A 17,553-nucleotide genomic window follows, 5' to 3' on the forward strand; every position below is an offset into this window, starting at 1 on the left:
ACACAGAAAAACTTGACAGGTCCTTTCCAGCCACTGGGGGAGTAAAGTGAGGACAGAAAGTTCTGGCCCTGGGCACCTGGGCATGTGAGGGCACAGACTTAATATCAGAATCCCACCAGATGTCTGTGGGGCCTCGCTCTGGGAGGGAACTTGGATGTTCAGGGTTGTGCCACCCTCCAGGAGGAAGAGGCATGGGGACAGGGCACCTGCTGCCCCCAAAACCCTGAAGGAGAAGTGAAAAGGGCATGGGGAGAGGGCCTCTCATGGGAGGCATGGCCAGTGCACCCCCCACTCAGTGGGTACTTTGCCCACCAGTGCAGGACTCTGGTCCCAGAGCCCAGGGTGGGGAACTTCCTCCTCTAAGACCAACCCTCCTTTCAGAGAAGGGTCCCAAGGCCTTGACTCTGGGCCAACTACTAGAAAACTTTCCCATGGCCTAAGCCACCTTCTCCAGTCTGTTGTTACCAGTGAGAGCCTGGATTTTTAAAAGTGTCCATCTTTCTGACTGATTTTGACCTGTGGGAGAAGAGGAGTGACTTGTGATTGCTTGTACGCCCCTGGACATCCCGTGTTCTCTGTTCAGCCTCTGTGTGGTGGTGGGCGGCGGGCAGCAAGGCAACACCCCTGATCTTGGACTCCGCTGACCAGAGGCGGATCTGGCGGGTGCTGAGTTGGCCAGACCTTCCAGCAGGAGCAGGGCTTCCCCAGGTGGTGATGGGAGAAGGGCAAGCTGCCTGGGCAGGACCCCATTTGCACACCCAGGTGGCTCTAGTATCCATCTGCCAATGCAGGGGACATAAGTGATATGGGTTTGATCCCTGGGTTGGGAAGATCCCCTGGAGGAGGAATGGCACCCTACTCCAGTATTGTTGCCTGGAGAATCCCATGGACAGAAGAGCCTGGTGGGCTACAGTCCATGGGGTCACAAAGAGTCGGACACGACTGAAGTGACTTAGCACCTAGCACCAGCACCCCTAGGAATGCCGGGGCCGTGCAAACTAGTTTGAGTGGCACATCACTCACAGGCTATGAAAGGGGTTTCATACTGTTAGAGAGAAAACTGAAGTGAACCTCAGTTTGGTCAGATATCAGAATTGAATGGCAATTTTCAAAATGACGTATGACTTGGTTGAGGGGGGGCTGGCTGAGGATGTCACTGAGGCTCTGGGTCTCACTGCCAGCTTTCCTACAGCACCTGTCAGCTCCAGTGTGTCCAGCTTGTCCCTGTTTGCCTGGGACTGTCCCCGTTTCAACACTGAAATCCCACATCCCGGGCAAACAGGACACTTGGGCACCCTGGCTGACCTGTAGGTGCTTCCAGGGGTCCCAATGACCCACTTTTCTTCTGGCTGTGTGCTCTCAGCGCCATTTATCTCTGAGAGGGAGACACAGCACCTCCCAATCACTGGGGCTTCAATCACAGACACGTGGCAGAGGAAATGAGAAATGTCCCTGAGAAAATGAGAGGACATCTGTCTCTAAGTCCAGTCTCCACGGACTGTCCCAAATGGGGAGCTGGGCCCCTCTCACTGGCACAGAGTCCAGCTTCTAAGCACCAATCCTGAGTATTGTGCCAACCCTGGGCACCATCACTCCTGCCGCCACCCTTGTGGGATTTCAGAGGGAGCTGGTAGGCGAGGGCGGCTGGCACAGGTCTCTGCATTTAGGAAGCAGAGCATGGCGCTGGCCGTCCAACTTGGGATTCTATGATCAGCGACCAGCAGGGGCTGCTATAGGTGGGCAAGGAGTGGGCGACAGGGTCAAAGTAGATAGCAGCCGCATGCCAGGGAGGCCCTGTGTTCTCGGTGTACAAGGGATCTATGCCGCTCACCTTGCACAACTGTCGAGGAGCCCCAAGGGTCTGAGGCAGGGCCAAGGCTGTGAGTCTATAAAGACCTCTGTTTGCTGCATGTGGGGAGGAGCTTATTGGGAAGGGTCTGGGTGGGAGAATTTGGTACCTGGCAGAGGCTGTTCTCGGCAGGGCTGGAGACTCCAGACAGCCTGTCACCCTCCAAGAGGCTCGAGGGGGTAGAAGAGAGGGAGATTCCCTCCCCAGGCCCACTGCTCCAGCCCCACCCTGGTCCCTGGCATTGCCTGCTCTTTGCTCACCATCCTTATATATGGATCAGTCACCTCTCAGTACCCAGCCTGGTCCCGGGTGCTTGGCAGCAGTGCCTGGTCCCGGTTAAAAGTGCCGTGTCCTGGAGTCCTGATGTTCACCAGCAAGGCTCAGGGCTCAGGGAGATGGAGGGGCCGGCCTGCAGCAGCCCCTGCAGTTAGCGGGTGTGGAGCTGAGAGCCAGCCTGGGAGGGGCCCCTGGGGAACCAGAAGGGAGCCCTGGGCACATCCTCCAGGCGTGCTGGGTAGTGCATGTTGGAATGAACATGGAATAAATTGAAAGCGCTTGCTGGCTTCTCTCCATGACCCCCAGGAGGCTACACTGTCACATTTGGCTCTCCTGCTGAGAGGATATTTTCGGAATGCACTCCATGTCCCTGTCACCTATCATCACCTGTATCCGAGGGGCCAACAACCAGCCAGGTGTGAGTCCTCCTCACCCCCGCTCACCTGAGAATGCAGACTCAGCCAGGTGACTGTGACGGTGAAGTGGGCATCGCCACTTACCAGCTGTGTGACCTCAGCAAGGCTTTGCCATAAGTCTGTTGCCAACATTTAGGGCCCTGTGCACAGGGAAGGCTGGACAGGTTCTCAGGGGCAAAAAAAAAAAAAACCTATTTACATTTTAAATGTCCTCCCAAAGATTCTGGAAGGAATCCTGATTAAAATCATTAAGACTTCATCATTATAAAAATAGCATTTTAAAATTTAACTCACGTTTACAAGAAAAGGATCCACAGACAAGACCACATTGAAAAGTTGGGTATGTCTTAAAACACCCTAAATTAATGTAAAAGGCAAATCAGGAATGTATTTTTTTTAATAAATATGGCAAAAGTTATTATCTTTAGCATGTAAACCTCACAGAGAAGTCAGTAAGAAAAACCATCATTACGACCAAATTCATATTAAATAAGTGAATAGATGAAGGCATGATTGAACGAAGCTATGAATGAATGACAAATGGAATGGAATGGAATTACAATTGTCAAGGAACAAGAAAATGGATAATACACAAAAAATTCATTATCACTAGCACTTGAACAAATGAAAATTAAAATAATGATGTCATATGATTTTTGCCTATCCTATCAGCAGACTTCTTAGTGGCAACATATGCCTTGCCGAACAAGAAAGGTTGGCAGTGGTAGCGTTCATGTAGAAGGCGACTTGGTACCATTTTTCTGGAAACGACTGAACAGTGTCAAAGCTCTTAAAAACCCTCTTACCCATCAGCCCAGTGATCGCACTTCTAGAATCTATCCTGTGGAAGTGTTTTAAAACATAGATAGAAACTTATGATTAAAGATGCTTGCTCATCGCTGCATGATGATAAACAGAAAAAAAGAGCAGAAATACTCCAATATGTTAACAGCGGAAGAATATTTAACTGAGGGCATGGCTGTAGGTAGAATGATGCAGGGCCGTTTGATCTCATGGGGGAAAGCTTATGAAGCAGGATTAAAAGCTAAAGTCAAGTATGATCCCAAAGTTTGTTTGTTTGTTTGTTTAAAAAAAAGGGGCGGGGGGGGGGGAAACTGAAAGGAAATAAAACCAACTGTCGCAGACGGGTTTCCTCGAGGGGAGTTTTGATTTTCTTTCTCAGTCTCTAAGCTTTCTACCATAAGCATGAGTGACTTTCCCCTGGAAAACGAACAGGCGTGCACGTGCGCATGCAAACGCAGACAGGAAACCAGAACCATGCTTCCAGAACAAAGCGAGACGCCAATGTACAGTTTCTTGTATGGTGCCAGGAAGCTCGGACAAGGTGTATGGACAGAAATGCCGCTGGGCTCTACCTTTTCACACAGGGCAAGCACAGTTCCAGCCTGGATTATTGCAACCTGTTCTTCATTTCTCAAATTCTAAAACACAAAAATGGGCAAGGGCGTTTTACACTGCTCCCACATCCCGTGCAGACAGTCAGCCCTACGCGACTCTGAAAGCAGCCATCCCAAGGGTCAGCCCCAACTCACAGAAGTGACAGGTCTGAGGACCTGCCCTTCGGGGGTGGGGACACCCCACACAGCGTCCCCAAGCCTTTTAGAAACAGGGCCTCGCTCAAGCCCAGTCTTTTAAGAAGGCAAAAGTCTCACTTTGGGATTTCAGAGATCTTGAGTGCTTCCACTTTCTTTCCGGGCATTTATTTTTAGGCCTTTTTAACCCTCATTACTCACACGCTGTCAGGATGACCTAACTTCAGAACCCCACTTCTGACGGATGCGGACCCAGCCACCCACGCAGGAACATGGCCATACAAAAGCCTTACATTGTACTTAGTCGACCTCTTAAATCAGGAAGAAATTAAAACAAAAACGGAAACAAAAGCCACAACAGAGTACACCCGAATCAAAACAAGGACACGAAACCGGAAACCGATCGCTCATAGTTACCCCGTTATCGCCAAGGATATCTAATTTCTTCATAAGGTCAGAAATATTCACATCCTGGAAAAGATGTCCAACGTTCATTTTGTGTGAGCTACAAAGGCCATCCACACCAATCTCTGGGGCCACAGCCCTCACTCCTTGTAAGACACCATTCCCTTCCTTGTCTCTTAGTACATAAGGCCGGGCGGAGAGTTATTCTTGGTGGTCCCTTCAAGCAGAGAGGGCTGCTAACTGCCGTGTATTGGCTGAGTTTTACACCAGCACAAACACTGCTTTCTAGAAATTCTCATGGGATCCTGTAGGTCGAAAGGACCTCTCTGTGCCCGCGGGCCTAGCAGGATTCCAGGGTCACGGGCAACGGTTGTGAGAACCACCACCAGCTCCCGTCTCTAGAACACTCAGCGTGCTCTGAGCACTTCACTGAGTCTTCAGGTTCATTATCTAGTTTAAAAACTGTCACACCCCTTTCACGGTGTGGGTGTTGCCACTCAGATCTCCTAGATAAAGAGACTGACGGTCAGACAGGCTCTGGGCCAGAGCCAGGAAGGGGCCAAGGTGGGGTTTGCTTTCAAGGCTGTATCCCATGCCTCTGCTCTTTTTAACATGAATACAAATTTTGTGACCCAGCTGGAGTAATAAACTCTGACTTTCAAAACAGAGTGGAGCGACAGGGGGTATCTTATTAAAATCAATTCTAGCCCTGGCACAGGCACACAATCCCCTTTCCAGCTGAGCCTGGCATTTGGGCGAGCGGGCCATGGCCATAATAGAGTGGGGGCACCCCCCCCCGGGCACGCTACCTTAACTCCTTCCTGGCGACAGAACAGCTGGAGGGCGCTGCTGTTGTTCTCGGGAAAGGTGGTGATTTGGAGGTTAAATGCTGGCGACCTCCGCTCTCTCTCCTGGGGAAAAGATTTGGTTTAAAAACAGAACTTTATTGTATTATTTCACCACTTGTCATTTTCCCACGTTATTCAGCAAAAAACCAAGGAATTCCAGTTGGCAAAGGTGTTCCTAGTAATCGTGCACTCAGGCTACGGTCTGGTCGGTGGTAGAGACGCTGTCCTGTCTGCCCCGCAGTGGATCCCCTGTGGACACTGGGTTACTTCTTAACCTAGTCAGCTGGGAAGAAATGGTTAGCAGAGTGTCCTGAGTGGACCTGTTGATCAAAGCCCAAGAAGTCACACAATCATCATTAAATACTCGATGAAGAACAATCGCGGGAAATTTCAATAGAAGTCATTGTTAGCTCACTTCATCCTCACATAACCCCAGGAGGCAGCCGTGAATGCTTCCGTTTTGTGGACAGAGAGAAGGAGGCTGTGAGACAGGACCCCTCCGAGGTCCCATGCAATTGAGTGACAAGGCCAGACCCCAGACCCTGGCTTCATATCTTTTTCAATACGATCTTCTGACTTTGTTCACAAATTTTTTTTCTGATCTGCACTAACCTTTCAATGATCATTCTACCCTTGCCTTGGATTGATAAGTCAAATCTCAACTACTAAAAAAGGAGAGCAAGCATTTTCCCAGAAGTAGTACATTAAACATAGGTAAAGTGACAGATTTTTTAAAAGGAACTGAGTTGCCCAATTACTTACAGAAATAAAGGACAGCAGCAAAACAGTACTCTGGTCTCAATTGCGTTTCCTACACAGAGCTGCCTTTAAACCCCGAGCAATGGACAGGTCAGCCAGCAGCCAAGGCCTCACCAAATGATACCTTGAAATCAAACTGCTTTTATTTCCTCAAAATTACAGTCAGTAAGCCTGCTTTGGACCATGGCTGCAGAATCGAGCCACAGAACCCAAGAGTTACTTTTTAGCCATTAACTAAGAAATGTAGCCAAGGCAGCACTAGATGGCAGGTCCCTAAGCAGATCCTCTAAAGGAGAAGGGAAGGGCAGGGCCATTAATTCAATTAATTTCCATGAAGCCCCAGTCTGGCTAACCTGGTTTGAAACAGTTTAGATAGAAATCCTTATTTCCCTCATTAGACTCGAACAACCACATTCACAATGGTTCCGTGCTATAGATGTCCCTTCTACCTGTAATACTTACTTACAGGGGGTCTCCATAGAAAAGCTGACACAAGAAAGCTCATGTTTTATATGAATGAAAGTCAGAAAACTGATTTCTAATGGCTCCTCCAAAGGATGGTGGAAACACTTGAAAGTTCTAGTAAAGTGATCAATGCTTATGGAATTCTCATGAGAAATGGCGGGTAGCAAAGAGCCGTGAAAGGTTTTCTGACAGGGGTAGAAGTAGTCACCATAATCTTTCTTAACTTCTACTTCTACTGCCTGTACGAAGGACTCAGTTTATGTTTAGACAAGAGCTGAATCACACGGCCACATCTGGCTCTGAGATAGTCAGGCCACAGTCCATGCTAGCACAACAAAGTATAGGATGAGATGCCCTGGGGAAGTGAAGTGAAGTGAAAATGGCTCAGTCGGGTCCGACTCTTTGCGACTCCATGGACTATTCCATGGACTATTCCATGGAATTCTCCAGGCCAGAATACTGGAGTGGGTAGCCTTTCCCTTCTCCAGGGGATCTTCCCAACCCAGGGATCGAACCCAGGTCTCCCGCATTGCAGGCGGATTCTTTACCAGCTGAGCCATAGGGAAGCCCTGTGCTAGAGAAAGCAGAATTTTAACTGAAGCTGAGAGGAGAAAACGAAATCTGAGAGACACCAACATCGCCAAGGAGCTCACTTTTACCGAGGATTCAGGACATGCAAAGGCTTCAGCCGAGGGAAAGGACAGCCGTGTCAGCACAGATGCTTAGAGAAAACCAGTCACAAACTCAGGCGGTGTGTCACATGGAGATGCGTTTGAAATGGAAACGAACAAACGAAAAAGGATTATGAAGTCAGGTGGTAGCAAGGCAATACAGTAACATATCCGAGGCAGGGCTCCAGTTGGAAGCAATAAAACCATCCATGTGGTTGATCCAACCATCAGCCTGGATCCAGCTCTGTGTATCTGGGACGTCACTGAAGGTTTGCAACAGGATTTCTACCTGTGGACAACAGTCAATCTCCCTTCACGCTAAGGGAATCATTCTGAGTTGCAGTTTGAGTTACAGACATATTTAGTCCAGTACTGCTCGCAATGCCCAGGTTTGCATTCACTGCGTCAAGGAGTTGGAGTAACGTTACAAGCTTTCTCAACTACCTATTGCAAATACCTCCTCTTACCCTGTTTACTTACCTTGTGTTTACCTTGGCAAAGAGAAAACAGGCCAAACTAGCAGTAAACACATTATGGAGTCAGCCGCAGGCCAGGTCAGACCCCGCTCTTTCAAAAGGTGAGATTCATGCATGCAAGGTCACTTTAAAAAGGTGTGTTATCAATTGCAACAGTGCTTCTGTCCGCGTTTGCAGAAGGCATACCAGGTGACTATGCATGCAGGAAAGAAGTAGTTATGGAAATGAAACACAAATAAAAAAGGCAAAATATTGCAAAAACAAATTATTTTATTAAGTGCAAAAACAAGCCGTAGGCAATAAATAGATTAGCTCTGGTACATGTCCAAGGACTTCGGTGAGCATTCTCTTCAGAACATATTAAGGCAGTGAAATTATTCTCAATGTACAGATTTAAAAAAAAAAAAAAGAAAAGAAAAAGAAAGAAAGAAAAGAAAACAAGTGTCACAGGTCCCCTTACACATGCTTGAAAAACATCTGGGACTTTACATGAATTTCAGTTTGGGCTCAAAGAGAATGTCTGCTCCGTTTGAGAGTTTACAACAGATAGAGTCTCTTACTTCGAGTTCTAGCACTCTGAATTCTAACAGCTCGTTCTGATCCTTTGCGTCTTGCATTTCATTCTTCAGCTGGTTCTCTTCCATTTCCAGCCTGTAAATCTAGACCAGAGACACCTGCGGGTTAATGGCGGGAGAAGCACTGTTTCTCATCGGGGGCCATGAGAACGTGTCCCGTATCACAGGCCCCCGGGGTGTTGGCCTGGGGACACAGGGGCCATTACCAGGGGTAGGGTGGGAAGGGGAGGGTCTCAGTGGGTGTGCAAGGTGGGCCCTTTCTGCTCCAGGGGCTGGGATGGCCCAGATCAGAGGCTGTGCCTGCTTCGTCCCTGCAGCCCAAGCTTGGCCCTGCATGGGGGCCAGGTATTTGCTGAATACACGAATGGTGGAGAAACTAAGGCACAGAGCAGTTGAGTCCCTTCCCAAAGGTCAGTCCTGGGGAAGCAACAATGATCCCCAAGCCTGTCTGAATTCCTTCTATCCCGATCTCCCAGAGTCAGCCCACCCAGGGCCTGGCTAGTTGCAGTAGGAAGGTGCCCTGGACTCCCCAGAGGGCTCCTATGAGTAGGAGATCTGAAAGTCTGGAAAGTCGGGCTGCCTGGGTCCCAAACCCACTGGGAGACTCTGGGCCAGCTATGTAGCTCCTTGGATGACACAGAGGCACACAGCAGCCCCCACTTGGCAGCCTGCAGTGAGGACCAAGACAATGCATGGAAATGAAGGCCCTGATGGTTCAGTTGGTAAAGAATCCGCCTGCAAAGCAGGAGACCCCAGTTTGATTCCTAGGTTGGGAAGATCTGCTGGAGAAGGGATAGGCTACCCACTCCAGTATTCTTGGGCTACCCGGATGGCTCAGATGGTGAACAATCCGCCCACAATGCGGGAGACCTGGGTTTGATCCCTGGGTTGGGACGATCCCCTGGAGATGGGAAAGGCTACCCACTCCAATATTCTGGCCTGGAGAATTCCATGGGCTGTATGGTCATGGGGTCGCAAAGAGTCGGACATGACTGAGCGACTTTCACTTTCACTGGTGGGTCATGGTCACCTTTACTCCCGCCTCCCCACCTCTAATGGGGTGGTACTGCCCCCAGGGGGACATCTGGAAACAGCATAAGAGTTTTCCGGGCCTCTCAGAATTTAGCCAGAAGGACCAGGGATCCGAAATCTCTTCCAAAGCCTGGAGCTGCCCCACAGGAAGTGACCGGCTCTGTCCCAATGCCCCAGATGCTGTGGAGGGACATGGGACAATGAACGGCCACATGACAGGTCAGCACAGAGCTGGGACAGGACCCCGCCGCCCCCCAAGGGGGCAAGGCTGGGCTTGTCCGGTTGGGACATTTGAGGATGTTTAGAAGCTAAGGCCTAACACAGTCCACTTACACCAGGACAGAAGGTGCAGAGCAAGCAAATCTGCTGGGACAGAAAGCAGGTTTCCAGGGGCTGAGGGGTGAGAGACAGGGGTGACTAGAAAGGGGCAAGAGGGATCCTTAAGGGAGGCTGAAAATGTTCTAAAAATTGCATGGTGGGGCTGGGTGCACAACTCAGTAAATTTACTGAAAAAAAAAAAAAATCACTGAATTGTTCACAAATAAGAAAAACATAAAGCTGAGGTCTCGTCCCAAAGCATTAGATTTACCACTCAAGCCGACTCTCCACAAGTTCCATGACCACAAAGGGAAGGACAAATTCGGCTTTGCCAGCACCACGGGCTCCAGTCGATGAACTGGACCATGACTGCCCGAGGATCTGCCCACCAACCCTGCCTGGGGAGCAGGTGGTGGGGGTGGGGGGATTGGGGAGTGGTCTGGAATCCAAGGCAACAGTAGAGGCAGCCTGGAAGCCCAGCATAAGGAGGACTGGCAGGCCTCACCACGTCTGCAAACCAGCTCTGCGGGCCCCGACCCAGAGGACAGAGACAGGACCAGTGGGTAGGAGCCCTCAGGACGGGTGTGGGTGAGACTCCGGCAGCCGGAGCAGGCCTCGGGCTCCATGATCGGCTGGGGCAGGGCTCAGGGTGTTGGTGCCACGTACCTTTTCCAGCAAGTCTTGGTTTGTTCTGATGAGTAGCTGCTTCTCTTCAACCCATTTGGAATCCTAAGGAAAAGTACTAAATATGTTCATACTCATTGAAGCAGACAGCTAAGTAACAAAGCATCAGTGGGAAAGGTGACTTCATACGAACCTTTCTATGAAAAGGCCAGAGAGAAGGAGAGCAGTTAGAATGATCTCATTGTCCCTCTAAACCAGGGGTCCCCAACCTCTGGGCCAGGGAACCAGACCTCTTGTCAGATCAGTGGAGGCATTAAATTAGAAATCAGTCAGTCCAGTCGCTCAGTCGTGTGTGACTCTTTGCAACCCCATGGAAGCACTCCAGGCTTCCCTGTCCATCACCAACTCCCAGAGCTTACTCAAACTTATGTCCGTCGAGTCAGTGATGCCATCCAACCATCTCGTTCTCTGTCATCCCCTTCTCCTCCCACCTTTAACCTTTCCCAGCATCAGGGTCTTTTCTAGTGAGTCAGACTAGAAATAGAGAGCACAATAAATGTAAGGTGCTGAATCATCCTGAAACCAACCGCCCCCCCCCCCACCCCGGTCAGGGTAAAAATTGTCTTCCATAAAATTGGTCCCTGGTGCCAAAAAGACTGGGGACCACTGCTCTAAACGTTTAATCCTGAAAAAGAGAATTGGCAGGTCTGCTGTGCATTCCTCCTCCACTCATGTTCCCTAAATTTCAGGGAGCTCATCTGTATCAAAGCTACTGGTTTTTCCAGTAGTCATGTATGGATGTGAGAGTCGGGCCATAAAGAAAGTTGAGCACCAAAGAACGGATGCTTTTGAACTCTGATGTTGGAGAAGACTCTTGAGAGTCCCTTGGACAGCAAGGAGATCCAACCAGTCCATCCTAAAGGAGATCAGTCCTGAATATTCATTGGAAGGACTGATGCTGAAGCTGAAGCTCCAATACTTTGGCCACCTGATGGGAAGAACCGACTCCTTAGGAAAGACCCTGATGCTGTGAAAGACTGAAGGCAGGAGGAGAAGGGGAAGACAGAGGGTGAGATGGTTGGATGGCATCACTGACTCAATGGACATGAGTTTGAGCAAGCTCTGGGAGTTGGTGATGGACAGGGAGGCCTGGCGTGCTGCAGTCCATGGGGTTGCAAAAAGCTGGACACAACTGAGTGACTTAACTGAACATCTGTTATCACCGACAGAAAAGCACCTGGAGCACACCCGAGCTGGTCCTGGCAGCCCTTCCAGGGCTTGCTCTCTTAGGCTGGAGGGCGAGTGTCCAGGCCACGCCCCCACGGATGTGCCCGTGGACCTGGTGTCATCACAGTAACACGCTTCTGCTCATCCGAGACCCTCTGCCTAACCACATCTTTGTCTGGACAAGTTCTGTCCAGGAACGTTCCATGAGTCGCGGGGCTAAGTCTGTCTTTATACCAGCATCTCTAGCACCTAACACAGTGCTCAGCGTGCAGCTGATGCTTAGTAAATGCCAGGGGATGGATGAAGGTATAAACAAGGGAACTTCCTCCCTCCCTTCCTTCTACCCAGCGCGTATCACCCTGTGTCTTCCCAGGATTGACACACGTGTACGCCCACGAGGCTGAGTCCAGAGCTGGGTGCATTCATCTTTTTTCCTGTGGGAGGTTGTTGGCAATGGCCCTCCCATGGCTCTGCCCCTTTGCAAGGTGACTCTGCAGCTCCTCCCAAGGAGCAAACTCACCGCTGGGTGTGGCTGCAGCATTCTTTGGTGAATGGGATATTAACCAATGTGATGCAGGCAGAGGCATGGCCTATACTTGCGCTTTGGGGGCTGCCCTTTCTTCCTGCTCCAAGACCTTTATTTAAAGGAGCCAGCTTCCTTGAGGACAAGAGACCATGAGAGCCTGGCCAATAGCTGGCACTAATGTGCAGACAGGACACTGAGGTGATTTGGGGCCATCTAGCCACAATGGGCTGCAAAATGAAGCCTCTAGAGTGACCCCAGGGGAGACCAGCAGAAGAACCACCCAAACTGCTGACCCGTAGAACTGTAAGCACACAAAATTTCTGTTATTTGTAAACAACTCAGTTTTGGGGTGATTTGTTAGGCAGCAATAGCCAACTGATACACGATCCCACACGCTGAGCACAGAGCCTAGCACAGGGCAAGGGCTCTGGTAAAGTGCTCGCTGAATGAATGGCCATGTGTTTTGTTCCAGACTGGCCCCTTTATTTAGCAGGAACTGACGGCACAGCACACCCCAAAACAGGGCCTAGCACCTCAGGTGGGAGGTTAACTTAATCATAGGCTGTGGTTGGGCGAGTTGCAACCTGTGAGCTCAGCCTGAAAGAGGGAAGCTGAGGTCAATGGCAGGTGAGGACAGAAGTGTGAAAACAGCCTCATCTTTCCCCTGGACTCCACCCAGCCTGCTGTTGAGTCTCCCTCCTCCCCCATTCCCATGTGTTAAGTACTATTATTAGCCCCATTTTAAAGATGAGGAAACTGAGGCATAAGAAATCACGTAATTTTCCCAGGGCTGTGCAAGAGGTCAGGGGCAGGGCTGGCCTGTGGCTTGTTGGCTGTGGTGTATGTTCTGCATTGCTCCCCTGCCTCATGGAGAGCTTTGGACCGGCTCCCAAGGCCACCTCTGCCATTACTCAGAGCTAGCTGCAAGTTCATTTGCACAACTGAATCCTCATAGGCAGTGTCAGCTTTTCTTCCAGATTCAAGTCAGAAAAGATTCTGCTGATCACTTTATGTTTGGAGTTGTCTCCTATTCTTGTACACTTGGCAAACAAACAAAGAAAAAGCCAAGTTAGACTCTCGGAACATGTTGGATTTTTAAAAACTTGGTAAAGAGGCAAATGGGCTGGGATAGTCCCGCCTGAACTCTGCTAGCATTTTTTTTTTTTCTCTCACATCTCCAGAGCAAATGATACAGATTGACAGACCATCCCCCTGGGCACCAAAGACCCCAGCGACACCACCAAGGGGATAGAAATGCAAAGAGCTACAGGTCACGTGAGTATTTCTGCTCACCTGGCCCTTCTCAACCAGTAACTTCTCCAGATCCTCGATTTTGGCCTGACACCTCAGCAGATCAGCTTGGAGCTGTTCCCGAGTCTGAAATGCAAAAGACCAGGAAGTGAGCAGGTCCCCCCGGATGATGACAGAGAAGGGGAAAGGACAAGGTGGCATTCGGTCCTGAGAAACGGGTCCTTTTTTTAGGAGCACATGTGCCGACTGGCCTGCCTGGTTCCTCTGTCACCCACAGGTGTGACACCTGGAAGAACCGCAAGGCCTTGACAGGCCGCCAGCGCTACCCCTGTTGAAAGACGAGCCTGCAGCCTGGAGAAGCGGCCAGCTTCTTCATGAGGGCAAGTGAGGGGCCAGCACGTCAGCTCCCAGCCCAGCTTCCTGATCCCGTGCCGGGGCTGTACCACCAACGCCAGCCACACTTTCACCCTTGCTCAGCCCATCTCTTGACAAAGGTGTCACCGACAGTGAGGGCTGAAAACCAGATACCCCGAGGACCAGGCGGGTAGTATAAATAAGAGAGACTGACTGGGTGAGGGGTACTAGGGAGTGGTGGGGACTGTGGCAAACCAGGGGCACATGTCTCAACTCGGGGGGGGCGCTGCCACTCAGCAGCTGCAGCAAAGGTGACTACCCGGAATGGGAAGACTGGCGCTGCCAGATGCTCTGAGTTCTCAAGAGAAGCCAGGAACCCAGATTTCTACATGAAATCTCTCAACTTTTGAATGGTGCAAGGAGCTGAAGTTTTTTTAATGAGAAACCCATGTTTCAGTCCAAATCACCTCCAGCGTACACCTCCAGTGTACTTCCTCTGACCTACAGGTTACAGGCTGACACTATTGTAGCCGAGGAGCTTCCCTCCACAGCCTCATTTGCCACCCCTTACCTCATGGGGCTGTTGTGGGAATGAAACGGGGGTGTGACTTTTCACCCCAGCAGGAGCACTCCCAGAGGTCCCTCTTGCCTTCAGAAAGAAGGGCTGGCTGAGACTGGTCTGTGCAACTCCCGAAGATGGGCTAATGGCCAGTGAGTGGATGTTACTAGATGGTGGAGGTCAGCCCAGCCATGAGGGCTGGTATGGTCCAGACCTGGGTGGCCAGCAGGGACCAGAGCGAGCACTGGGTGGGCTTTGAGCAACCAGGCAGCCCTGCCTGCGTGCCTTAGGAACATTCTTGGGGGTTTCTCAGCCAGGAAAGAGAGATGTCTGTTTCATAGTGAGTCTGATTTCATCACCGAGTCAAACTTCTGAAACCCTTCTTGCCAATGGAAGGGGCACAGGACACTGAGACAGCAGCATTTCTTCTGCAAATGTTGCTCCCGCACTGAGGATGGGCAGGTAGCTCCCGTTGGATTTGCCAAATGCTGGAACGTCACCACTGCGGAGGCTGCCAGGCAACCCCCATGCCCTCTCAACAGAATCCGGCTGCTGGGAAGGGCACGCACGGGACACCCAGCCTCTGTCCGACCCCTCAACACCTCCCCCCGGCACCTACCCGGGCCTCTCGCTCGGCGTCCAGTGTCCCGCCCACTTGCTCCTGAAGCAGGGCGTAGGCTCGCTGCAGGGCCTGGTATTCCCTGGTCAGCTGGCAGAACCTCAGGTCAGCCTCTTCTCGGGTTGTCGTCTTCATGTCATGGAAGAGAAAAGCGTGAGGAAGCCCGTGACTTGATGTGAACGGCAGTGCCAGGGTCAAGTCAGCCAAAGACAATGTGCAGATGTTACGACCGCTGCCTGCTGTTACTTAACAGACCGGCCGCGGCCAGGACCTAACTGGAGGGCTCTGGAGAGAACGCTGGGGAGAAGATGCCTTCTCTGCCATCCTCCCTGCAGCTCCCTGAACCCCAGGAATCACTGAATCGTGTGCAGGGGAACAAGGGTGAGCCAGTCCCAACTGCACAGTGTGCGTCTATGTGGTTAAAGGCGCCCCTCCCACCCCGCAGGTCTCATTATGGGGATTTCTCCTAAGGAAACAACCACCCAAAGAGCATCGCTGCAGTTGTGAAAAACTGGAATCCCGGTACGCCTCTCATCAGGAGCCTGTTAGGCTGGACGCACGTGCGGATCCGTGAGGGGCTGCTCAGGACGGATGATGATGACTAACACAGCATCTGGTGCTGAAAGATGCCTGTTACACATTCTTGGTGAAAATGGCAAATCAAAAAGCGTGTGTCCGACAAGATTGTGTTTGGGGTTTCCAGAATGAATCCCAGCAGGTGGGGCAGGGTGGGGAGAAGGGGCTGCTCTTTGCTCCTGAGTGACTCAGGCTCTCTGGAGCAGAGGACAGGAAGGTGGATGTGCGGAGACAGAGGGTCAGGAAAGCGTGAGAGAGAGGAGTCGGCTTCCCTCTGCTCTTTTCTGTGCTGCTCGCATCCTCTCCTACAGTGACACACCATCTTTATATACACAGGTGTGTGTGTGTGTGTGTGTGTGTGTGTGTGTGTACAAGCCTGGGGGGGGCGAGGGGCAGACCACCACACAGCAGTTTTAATGACAAAGGGCGAGCAGCACCGCCGTGGCTATAGGTCTCCAGTGTGAAATCTGTGCTGGGAAGGGAAAGGGCCCCCCTAGACTGCAGGCACCCTGCCATCACCATTCTCAGAACCCATCAAAGTGGGGACCACCCTCCCTGGCCACAAGCTGTGACCACACGGGTACTGCGAGGTTCGTCTCACAGGGAGGGAGTGCGGCTACAGAGGCCAGGTGAGGCGGGAGGCACCCCCTTACAAGTACCCGGGGGTGAGGCCCACTTACGTCGTCCAAGTCCTCCTCGGGTGTGGCCGGAGCCCTGTCCGTCCTGTCCGTGTTGCAGGACGTCTCCGACAGTGTTTCCGAGTCCACAGACTCCTCGTCAAATCCAAAAAATGTCTCCACAACATGCTTCTGTGAAAGGCAATTTGCAAAGCATGAGAGAGGGACTCAAGAGTAGCCTGGATACCCCGACCCCGTCGTCCGCGGGGAGACACTGTGCATCAGGGCCACTGGGGCATCCCAGGAGGTGGATGGGGGAGGCGTGACTGCTGAGGGGGAAAGAGGCGGCCAGAGGTGGTCAGAGGCTGGAGGGTGACCACAGAGGGTGCTGGCCCGACCCTGGCTCCAGGCTCACGAGCTGATGACCTTTTGCAAGGGAGCCACATAGCCTGTCTGAGAGCCAGCTCCCTTCTCCATCAGAGGGACACAGGACCCCCACCTCACCCCGAGCACAAAGTGAGGTCACCAAGCAACGTGCCCAGTGTGGTAACGCACGGTGAGTAGCATCCTTGCTATACTGAGTGGGGGAGGGGAGGGCAGGGGCAGGCCACGTGAGATGTCGGGCTGTAGGTCAGACACGGAATGGTGAGAGGGCAGAGTGTCCACGGGTGGACCTGGGGTTCTGACTGGCTGGGCAAGTTGGGGGGTGGGGGGCCCAGGTCCTCACCAGATGTGCCCCAAGAGGCAATTTTAGTTTAGTTTAACAAGCACACTTATAAAATTAGAAGGAATGGTGTAATGGACCCATATACACCCAGTACTCAGATTCAGAGGCAGTTTTGAGGCTCTGTGTGCTGGGCTTCCAGCTACCCTATCCAGCACTTCTCTCACCCCAAATATCACAAGAGATGGGGCTTCATTCACTCACTTATTCATTCATTCCTTAAGTGAACACTTGACTGAGCACCTTCTATGGGTCAGACCCTGGGTGGGGCCTGGGGGGCCACAACCAATCAAAACCAGGTGTAGTCCCTGCCCCAAAGAGCTTCGGTCCCTTGGGGCCACAGACGCCAGCCCACAATCACCAGATCAACATCCCTTGTCCAAGAAACACTGGTTTCCCCCCCTCACCCCACGCCTCAAACAGCCCGTGAGAAGGTTTTTGATTTTACAAATCAGGAGATGCTCTTGACCGTGAATAAAGAACCATACCTAAATCCGGAGCCAAGCTCCAGGCTCCCACTCGTTAATCTGAACCCCGTTCTCCCAGGGGTCCCTCCCCACCTGTCAACACACAGAGGCGCTCCCCGCATGCTCAGGCACCTCCCGCTGTCAGACCCAATGCTTGTGTACAAGCTCTTGGGTCCAGATGTCAGAAAAATGTGGCTGGTGCCACTAACAGGATTAGGAACCAATTCAGAACCAGGAAGTGAGGCAAAGGGAGCTCCTTTGTCACCCTGCACAGTTTAGCATCTCTCATGGGGCTTTGAGGGAGGCCCCCGGCCATGGCTGTCGCCCACGATGGCCTTGCATTGACATTTGTGTTTCTGCAAACTG

General features: G+C 51.5%; 1 protein-coding gene across 4 annotated transcripts in view; it reads right to left on the reverse strand.

Moving 5' to 3' along the window:
* The window catches only part of JAKMIP1 (janus kinase and microtubule interacting protein 1), a 158,181-nt gene that overhangs the window by 21,394 nt on the left and 119,234 nt on the right, over positions 1–17,553 (reverse strand). For 3 of the 4 annotated variants that reach the window (XM_044945661.2, XM_025289736.3, XM_044945662.2), the window contains 5 exons: positions 16,060–16,188; positions 14,804–14,932; positions 13,314–13,397; positions 10,310–10,372; positions 7,969–8,377 (listed from right to left, as the gene is read on the reverse strand). In XM_044945661.2, coding sequence (XP_044801596.1) covers positions 8,204–8,377; positions 10,310–10,372; positions 13,314–13,397; positions 14,804–14,932; positions 16,060–16,188 — 579 coding nt within the window. In that variant the 3' untranslated portion in view covers positions 7,969–8,203. Of the gene's footprint in view, positions 1–3,917; positions 3,984–4,511; positions 4,566–5,308; positions 5,411–7,968; positions 8,378–10,309; positions 10,373–13,313; positions 13,398–14,803; positions 14,933–16,059; positions 16,189–17,553 lie in introns of those variants that run through there. The other variant, XM_044945663.2, reaches the window with a different exon arrangement.

This window comes from Bubalus bubalis, chromosome 7 (genome assembly GCF_019923935.1).
Source record: "Bubalus bubalis isolate 160015118507 breed Murrah chromosome 7, NDDB_SH_1, whole genome shotgun sequence".
Classification (NCBI taxonomy): domain Eukaryota; kingdom Metazoa; phylum Chordata; class Mammalia; order Artiodactyla; family Bovidae; genus Bubalus; species Bubalus bubalis.